We start from the raw sequence: 9,825 nt of genomic DNA, 5'->3' as shown, positions 1-9,825 counted from the left end.
GAGACAGAGAGGAGGAGGAGGAGGAGGAGGCCAAGCTGCAGGGAGAACAACACAAACTGAAGCTTTTACCACGCTGTCACTCCATTCCTGCTGTTTGTTCCAGTCAAAATAAAACGAAGGTGCTCGACTGAGAAAAAACACAAACCTCATCGAGTCACGGACGGTGATGGATATTCTACGATGCTCCGCCAAGGCCCAACCGTCCTCTGATTTCACTTTTTCTTACCAATATAAATCCAGACATCACCTTGAAATGAGATCTGTAAAGAGAATGAATCACATAAATTCACTGCTGCGGGATTCTGGATCTGGATCTGTAACTGTAGGAAATGTGTCAAAAGAGTTTTTATTCATGCTGAGTGATGATCCTCTTTGTTTCAAGCCTATTTGTTACTGCTTAATGGTGCCATGAATGTTAAAGCACCAATGGGATCAGGATCTAGATCTGTGCTAAAGTAGATGTGATGATAGTCCATCACAGGAGACACCTACAAAAATGGTAACAAGCACACATTGTGCAAACTTTTCCTTCACCCAAGCCGCACCGATCAATCAATTTCCCTTCTCACTTGTTAGTACTGGAAGCATCACCTGGTCTTTGCTTTGGTTGAAGTCCCAACAAAGACCAACAAAGACTTGCGACTCACTTATTTGTGACTTTTTGTGTTGAAGACTGCTCCATGACAAAGATCCTTAAGTGTAAAAACGAACCCAGTGACTTTGCACGTGTTGTTGCTGGATGACAGATCCCGGCAACTAATAGAACGTCTTCGTCACGTTCAAAGGAGCCGGCTGGGCGACAACAACAGGCTCAGCTCTCTGCTGTGTTCAAGATAAGACAAGCTCCGTCTCACTCCTAACATTAATGCTTGTTTATTCCAGCAGAAACTCTCCCAGGGTGTCTCGTGTTTCCTCGAGTGTATCTGTAGCCATAGGGAGAAACGTCTGACAGCTAATCCAGAGAGGAAAATTTCCTTGGCTGCATTTTTATCTCGCTGCTTTAAATCACTCGGACAGGCGCGTTTGTTCCAAATGAACTTCTCTAAGGAATCATTGAGTGCATTGGTCAATGTTCCAGCTCATCGTTACGGCCAGGGACTCGCTACTCTCAAGTCATCTCTATCAGATGCAATAATCAGCAGGTGTTGACTAAATCTGAAGAATCATCCTCATGCTAAAGTGATTAGTATGAAAGGTCACGCATGGACAAATATTGCTCTAAATGAGGATGAAATACTGGACTGTTGTGATCATCCAGAAGTGTTGGAATGTAATCACTTCATCTGCAGAGAAGCCCGCAAACCCTCTTTACCACCTGGTCCTCAGCTGGCCCCCTGAGCCAAGACACACAGAGCGCAACTCATTCAAGAAAAGCCACAGCCGTCTCCTCTATCTGAACGGGGCCAAGTAGAGCCCTTGTTGGACGCACAAGTGGAATGAAACGGCTAATGTATAGGGCGGAGCACAGGGGAATCCGTTTTCGCAGGAAAACGCAGAGAGCTTTAAACAAGAAAGTGTTTGTGTCTGCCTGACCAAACGTAGACAACACACAGAGGAGTGTGTGTCCGATAGAGCGAGATAGCAAACCAGACAGAGATCATTGGAGACGGAGGATCTCCAGAGAGTCTGGGAGAAAACCGAGACTGTTTGATACAGAGATAGTTTGTCTTCATGACACACATCCCTCGACTCCCACAACTTTAAAGTGCGAACATTTGGTCCATTTAGATGGAGGCTACAACGGCCATTTCACTCCAATTAAGGGAATAAATGGATTTTTAAATGTCATATAAACAGATTAAATACTTGAACTCTGGAATAACTCAACACTAGTGTGCTCCAGATAACAGGATATTAATAATAATGATAATAAAGGTGTCTGCAGATTTTCCTCATGAGGGAAAACTCAACCTCTTTTATTTATCTGAAGGAAAGATAGAAGTAAGATAGAAGGGCGGAAAGAAATGGCTTTTATATTTTGGTAAATTCATGTGACTCACAAAGCTGCAGCACACAAGAGTCCAGCAGGTGAAGAGACGCATGCAGAGGGATCTTACTCTGATTGATAATGGATCATTTTCATGCTTGAGTGAATTCATTTACAGTAACTTAATATAATCAAAGTGATATATACAGTATATGATGTTTGAAAATCAATGCATTGTCTTAATTGGAGCGTATCTGATGGATGATGTCGTCCATTTATGACTTCATAAACCTGGATAACGTGTAAAGAAAGACCAAAGCAGGACATTTTTCAGTTTTGACACGTTTTAATGATTTAAAAACAAACCCTGACCCTGGACATAGAAAGATACAGTAACCTGATGAAAAAGATTCATAAACAGTTCTTACATAGCGACTGTTAGAGAGACGTTGCTCCGTTTCAGGCACTTGGACTTGAACCACATGTCGTCTTTGTTTAACATGCAACACAAGGAAGTAATTCTTTGGTCCTTTTCTCTCCCAGTAAGGTCGGCTGAAACCACAGACAGAACAGAAGAAAGCTTTCTGGTTCCTTATGAACTATTTACATTTCTATATAAACCCAACACAAGCTTCCATCAGACAAGAAACAGAACTGAGAGTTCCTCCGTCACATAATAATAACCCTTCATATGTTTCCATACATCACCACATTTGTTATGAACTGACAACACAAAAGGTCGCGTAATAATGGCTCCAATGAGATGTACAGCAGTAAGAAACAATATAAGTTAGTGGAATGGTCTCGATGTTAAGAAGATTTGGCAATAAAAGAGTTTTCATACATTTTTTTTTTTGTTTATGTTGGGCCTCAAACCAAGCCACTTTGCTACAGGGGCACCAAGCATTCTGCTCAGTTTACATCAATGCAAGATCAGAACTAAAAGCTCCCCGGACAAGTAAGCACCTTCAGTCTTTGCTCAGCTGCAGGGCAGCCATGTCTGATAAGAGTTACTGCAGGCAGCAATGTGTGACTGCACCTGTGCCACATAGTAATTGCTGAAGTTGAGGTCTCTGACGTAGGGAGCCGGCTGGTAGTAGCAGGTGATGTTGGACAGAGCAGGGATGGCGTTGTGTTCGGCCATTACACGCAGCGCCAGGGCGGAAATAAGCGCCAGGGTCTGTCGGCGCTCGTGGCCCATCAGACACACGGTGCTCTCGTCCACCACTCGCCTCAGCGTCAGCAGGTACTCGTAGCGCTTGTGCTCCATGCCTGTGAAGTGGTTCTGCAGATAAGCCTCCAGTTTCCTCTGCTGCTCGTTGATGTCGGGGAAGTCGATGAAGAAGCGCGAGCACATGTAGCGCTGCATCAGCTTCATCTGGGCCTCGGAGGACGGCCGGAAGCCTCGCACCAGCAGGTGGCAGTACTTGAGGAGCCCGCCGCCTCGGATCTCTTCTGGGCTGCGCGTGGCGATCGTTTTGGTGTGAAGATGAGCCAGAGCTTCCTGAAAGTCTCCGAACATGCTCTCCCCCTGCACCGTGGGGTGGAAGGTCTCAGACATGGCCGTCTCTGAGCAGCGGTCAAAGAGCAGCAAGGAGTCCAGCGTGATCTGGAAGGAGTCAACAGAGAACTCAAACTGTCTTCGCAGGGAGTCCACAAACTTCAGCTCCACATTCTTGCCGGTGTTGTTGGACAGAGAGATGAGGCTCCAGCGGTCTGTGTCGTTGCAAACTTTCACCAGTTTCTGCACGTACGCCTCCTTCAGGGCCAGAGTTGTGATTCTCTCCCTGCACACCCCCTCAGGCAGGAAGTCCACCAGGCAGTCCAGAACCACGTCCTTCACCAGCCGGAAGGTTTTGTCATCAGTGAGATCCAAGCCAAAGATCAGGTCCAGGTCTTTGTAGCCGAGGCCGTTATCCTGGTGGAGCACGTGGCTGGCCGCTGAACCGTTTAGCTTGACGTCTCGTACCGACACTCCCCGCTCCTCCAGTCGAGCCCTGACCACCTGCAGGACACAGGGACAGAAAGGAAAGACTGAGTGTATGCACACAAAGATAACAACCAGAGGAGCCTGATACTGCAAACACACAAGGTTATGTGGTTTCTACAGCGTATCTGATTCAGCTGTGAGGGAAAATAACAAATAATATTGATCACATATAGAAGTTACTGATTTAGGATTGTACATGTGAGATCCTATTTGAAGTTCATTATCCTGCTTGCAGCTGATTACATACAAATAGGTTTAATTCCGTTATTAAGAGGTTGATTACAATGTCACGGCAAAGAAAGAGGAAGGTATTTGACATAAAGGACATATGGAAGCTTTGACAAACAAACTTGGAGCCTTTGACCGTCTGATCCGTAGATGTTCTTCATACACCTGTTCAAACTTGAAGTCTAGCTTTGTCAAACGCATCTCAGTTCAGATATGAAGCCGGAGCGACAAGTCAGCACATGTCTTCATCTTCAAGCTCTAGTCTAAACTATTTCCTCTTGGTGAACTCTGGCCTGAATATCATGGAATCACCAGCAACTACAACTGTGAACTTATCAACTTTCACCATTTCAACTCGTGGCCTACAGCTTTATTGGGAGCATCTGATCTCCTCTCTGTCATATAAAAACATTTAGGCAGGGGAAAAGTTTGTCTTGTTCCTGGAACACACACAACACAATGTACTGCTATGATGCTGCAGGAAACTGCAGAGCTTCAGACAGCTGAGATGTTTCTGCTTCCTGTCTGCTTCATCACTCAAAAGACACCAAGAGGAGCAAAACAACCCAACGGGGCCAAAGTGCAGCTGTTCTGTAGCAAGAGCATGAAGCCTCAGGGATCTGATTCCATCCATTTTCTTTTACAATCTGCACAAACTGAAGCTGTGGTATTGAGGGTAAACTGCAGGATTGTGACGTGAAGAAGGAAACGCGGGGAAAAGCAAAGTGGCTCTCATGTAAAGGTCAAACTTTTATGGGTGTTTTATACGAGTGTTCCCAGGAAGCCACCTCAAACTTAATACCATATGGTAATAAAGACATAAACTCATCAGGAGTATTATTTACACTCAGATATTTATTGTATGTGAGCCGGCTGAGCAAAGGAACCATATAACTCCACACCCAAGGCAGACAAGCTCCCGGTCTGTTTGGTCTCCTCAGGACTTTCACGAGGGCCTGAACAATGCTGCATAGCTGCAAAGCCAGCGAGGGAAACCCGCAGCACTATTTACTCTGACCTCACACTTTAACAGTTGGTCTGAGTTAACAGAACGCCATTATCTGCCCGGTCTGGGGGTCCCCAAAGGAGAGAAGTAGGAAGCTGAGCTCTGCCACCCTCCGCCGTCGCAGTCGCCTGCTCGTAAAATAGTCCGGTCCATTTCCCACGTGACTCTCCAGGACCTGGCGAGCCGCGCGGGGGGAGACACTTCCGCCAACGTCGAGGCCTTGTAAAAAGAGCCACAAGCACACCAGACTGTCTGGTGTTGACAACGCCTTGGCGACACATAACAGTGGCTCCGCTCTCTCCCTCTCTTCGGCCTCAATAGTTTCCTTGAGTAGTTCATCAGAGCTGTGTTTTTATTACGGCAGCTTGAAATGACCCGGGCCAGTCCCCAGCCCAGAGTCCCCTGGACATAATGAAGGCTCTGGGCTGTGAGTCAGAACATCCCACTGCCAAGGAAATGGCAACAGAGAGCGAGGAGTTACGAGTCCCTGACCTTCACATCCACTCCAAAACTAACCCCCGACAGTCAGTCTTACAGCCGTTTGGCAGGCAGCAGGGCATGATGATGGTTTTTCCTCTGTTTTGAAAAGCTTCCTTGACTTTTCTGTGCCCGGGTGGTCAGATCACCTGTAGACTTGGAGCAGAGAGCCACGGGCTGAAACCTGACGCTGTTACGCCTCTATGAGACGGAGCTTTCAATGACTGTTTGATTCATCTACCTTAAGCTACTTAGCAAAGAAATAAATACTTTCTCTCAGAACAGTAATTTCTAATGTATGCATTACTAATTTAACGCTACCGTAGAGAAACACAGTCCCATCGCCGTTTCTCTCAACCGAGTTAGAGATCCAGTTAGGTTGCACATGTCTATTGATTGTGATCTGTAACAAACTTAATGTTTCATGTTTCAGGAAGTTGTTGTTGTTGTCTTAAGCCTTGAAGTGTTTCCTTGTCAGGTAATGACAAGAGGAGGCCGTGCCAGTTTGGAGCTCGCTAGGAATGCAACAAGAGTGGTGATAGAAATCAGGTCAGCTATGTCAAACAGCAACACCATCGTTTCCCGGAGGACCAGTCAGGTATCAGGTTGAGCAATCAGTATTAAGTACAGAGAAGTGTGTGTGCGTGGCTGTCTAATTTCCTGTTATGGAAATCAAGCTATTCTCTATTCAGGTTTGGACCCATGCAACCAGTTTAAGGGCCCACATTGCAATGCTTGAGGACCACAGGACACACTGGGGTACTGCCGTGCTCCTCCTGCTCTCCACACACCTGATCAGCTAAATCATGGGAATATAATGTGCTGCGGTGGAGGAGAACCACAGCACGAGACCATGTGGTTTAGGTGGGACAGTGTTGAATTCAGCACTGAAACGCAATCCTAATTTTTCAAGTAGACGACGTCATGCAATGAATGGCACAGTTGAATACGGTCTGCTCTAAATATTTAGTGTCTGGTCGGCGTTACGCAAGAAAAAATGCCTTTGTCACGTTCATGTGCTGCACCAGAAGAGCGCCACCTAGACAAACCAAGAATGTGTAACGTTCCCAAACAGTAAGAGAGATCAGGAGTTTGTGGAATCTTTATGTTGCTCCTTTTGAACAATAGCCTGTGTGAGGAGTTGGTGTACAATCTGGCACGGGCCGCCATTGGTCTTCACTTACCGCAGTGATACCTATTGGAGCCTGACCCAAAAGCCTGCTGTTATTAGAGGGACTAATCCACTCTAAATCCAGGCCACTCGCTACCATCCGGGAGAGTGGAGTACTACTACCAAGAAGGAAGGGGAAAAACAGGCACAGTGGTGAAACCAAACTATCTCTAACCAGTGCTGGAGACACAACAGCGTCGTCTAAACGCCACCGCCTGCAGCGCTGGAATAGGAAACCAGCGGCTCGGTGGCCAAAGACAACACAGCGGCTTCCATACGTCCGCCCCCACACGTTATGTAACCTATGACACGCGTAGATACTGTATCATAGATCTGTGTTTATCATTATGAGGGACAATACTGGGTTTGTACACAGGGACTCTGCAGATACAAATCAGGCACTATATGATGTCATCATGGGGGGATTATGGGCTGTATGTGGGCTGAAGATTGACTGTAGATATTCAATCGTACAGATAATAGAGAGGTGTAAGAGACAGTCAGTACTCCCCCGGCTCGCCCACAGCCATACCACAAACACATGTTATTTAAATGTGGCCCTTAATACAAACCCATCATTAACAAGAGCCCATTGAAGGAGGAGTGGGTTTGGTGGATTGGTTACCACAACAACAAGTCCGCTCTGTCTCTGTCACCAGGAGATGGACACCGACATCGTCTCCCAATCAGGACGGAGCTCAGCCTGCTGCCCACGTGACTGTGGCAGTAAATCATGTATGATTTATAGTATTGTCAAGCGTCTTCCAACAAATACTAGGGTGGTTCTGATTGTTTAATGTGTTTTCCTACCTTCCAGGTAGCCACAGGGTTCCTTTCATTTCCATATGGTTTGACAATCAACTTGCAGAGACATGAACTCGCTTGCTTGATCGCAGCTAACAGCACATAAGTTCACCCAAGACTTTTTTTCTTTTTTTTTACTACAATAAATACACATAAATTGTCAAAACCTTAAACAAGTTTCAAGTCTTGGCAAGATGATTGTCATGACTAATGGCTGCCAAGGAAGGAGGGAAGGAAGGAAGGAAGGAAGGATTTTATAGTTCAAAAACCAACATGAGTCTTCATCACTGTGCCTGTGAATGACTGCACAGTGACTCAATCATGTGTTTTTGATGCAGCCTTTGGCTTAATTACCTCGTCTGTCTTCCAGCTTCTCTGTTCTTTTGTTGACATTGAAGGTAAACAAAGTTCTCCTCTGCTGATTCAGACTTTTTTTTTGTTTTCTTTAGTTTTGTTGTGACTCACCATGCAAATGTCCTCTATGCTGTCAATCAAATGAGTCACAGACTAAGATGCAGGATTTTCACTTATAACATAACTGCCAGGATTAGGATCAACGCGCACACACACACACACATCAGTGACGTCATGGGGAGACAAACCGATGAGCCCAGGGTTCAAAATGTGGTCTTTGTGGAAAAACACTCTCCTAAGTGGAAATGTGAATGTTCAGGGTCTCTTTAGTGTAAAGAGGAAAAGACATTAGTGTGTGTGTGTGTGTGTGCAGCACAGATGGTGGGGGCCGCGTGATTACAGGGGGCCTTCAGATGTGTGTGCGTGTGTGCGTGTGTAAGGGTCTTCCCCCCTCCGCACACACACACACACACACACGATCACCGCAGAAAATATGAATCACACTCTTGAAATGTGAACCTGGATTACAGGCAAAGACGTTTCAATAATATCCAGGAAAATTGAAGCCTGTTCTCTTTACAGCCGCTCACTCACTCACACACACACACACACACACACACACACAGACACACTCACTCATTATCTCCAGAGCTGTGAAGAAATGAGCGAGTGGAAAACTTCACTCATCCCACTCTGCCCCACCGTGTCTGCCTTTAGACTGACTGATCGAGGGTCTGTCCACCACAGATCCTCACGTGTACAGTGAACGCACCACAGAGGCCGTTTTGATTGATATCCCCATCATCACCGTGATGCGTTTACGTGCACAGACTTCACTAAAGCGCGTCTGTGGCTAAATGAAGGAACATTCCCGCAGTGCGGCGCGTTTCCGCTGCAGTTCCACTCGAGTGTGGAACTTTATGAAGCAGATTTGATTCAAAAAGTTCGAAATGGAATCAAGAGGGAATCATTTTTATCTTTTTTGTTTATTTCTTAGAGTTTTCAACAGAAAAGCGTCAACTAACTTTATTTATGTTTGTTTTTGTACTTATACATGGTGTCAGAATCTGGTCTTTAATTTACCGTCTGCATAATAGTGACGTCATACGGCTGTGGTCTGCGGTCTTACCTGGACGATCTGCCGGGGCTGCACGGACAGCGTGGGGAAGTTTCCACGGCCGTGGATCGGGACGCTCTCCCCCAGGATGGAGTCCAAGCGCCGCACCTGATCCCAAGACAGCAAGCTGACCCTCCGATTGTGCTCCGAGACATCACCGGAGGACATGGCTGGACTCAATGGAGTGTCCAGAACGAGCGAGTGCGTGGACGTGGACGTGGACGGCGATCTCCTCCAAGAAAAAGGGTCAAAAGTGTGTGTGTGTGTGTGTGATGATCAGCTGCTGCGATTCTGTCTCTGTGGGTCTCTGTGTGTCTGTCTGTCTCTCCGGCTTTGGGATGGACTTTGTCAGAAGACCAGACGGCTCCAAAGTGAGACAAGGTGATAAAAGTTCGGATATGTCCAATAAAAACTTCCTCTCTGTTTCTCTGTCTGTCTCTCTGTCTGTCTCTCTTCTGATTAACGCTCCTCTGAGGCCACAGCGGCTTTTTAGAGAGCCGGGATTAACATGCGCGTCCCTATTGGCTGGGAGGAGACACACACACACACGCACACGCACACGCACACGCATACAGACGCACGCACACATTCACACACGCACGTCAGACGTTAGCTTCACGTGCAGTCGAAAATATGGTAATTACTAGATGAGCGCACTTTAAGGTTGAATCCTGGTCTGAGCGCCCAGACTGAAGCTTTAAGCTCTAAACTCTGTGCTCGGATGTCCTGAGTGTGGAGGAGTCTCGCACGA

At 46.4% G+C, this 9,825-nt stretch overlaps 1 protein-coding gene across 1 annotated transcript; it reads right to left on the bottom strand.

Annotated features, from left to right (window-relative positions):
* Positions 1 to 2,472: 2,472 nt before the first annotated feature.
* On the bottom strand, positions 2,473 to 9,558 carry tent5bb (terminal nucleotidyltransferase 5Bb). Its single transcript, XM_076171590.1, has 2 exons — positions 9,087 to 9,558; positions 2,473 to 3,932 (listed from the first exon to the last, which is right to left on the bottom strand). The coding sequence occupies exons 1-2, from the start codon at positions 9,240 to 9,242 to the stop codon at positions 2,907 to 2,909; spliced, it is 1,182 nt and encodes a 393-aa protein (XP_076027705.1). The 5' UTR covers positions 9,243 to 9,558; the 3' UTR covers positions 2,473 to 2,906.
* Positions 9,559 to 9,825: the final 267 nt, after the last annotated feature.

The sequence above is a fragment of the Genypterus blacodes genome, unplaced genomic scaffold (assembly GCF_046128005.1).
Source record: "Genypterus blacodes isolate CSIRO-AG114 ecotype Tasmania unplaced genomic scaffold, CSIRO-AGI_Gbla_v1 ptg000258l_1, whole genome shotgun sequence".
Lineage (NCBI taxonomy): Eukaryota > Metazoa > Chordata > Actinopteri > Ophidiiformes > Ophidiidae > Genypterus > Genypterus blacodes.
Note: the sequence above shows the minus strand (reverse complement) of the source record. Positions and strands in the feature narration are given on the sequence as shown.

What these genes read in the sequence shown, in the direction of transcription:
- tent5bb (XM_076171590.1), bottom strand. Translation starts at nt 9,242, where the DNA reads ATGTCCTCCGGTGATGTCTCGGAGCACAATCGGAGGGTCAGCTTGCTG. An exon ending in AGCCCCGGCAGATCGTCCAG is followed by an intron (nt 3,933 to 9,086) that starts GTAAGACCGCAG and finishes TGTGTCCTGCAG; the next exon opens with GTGGTCAGGGCTCGACTGGA.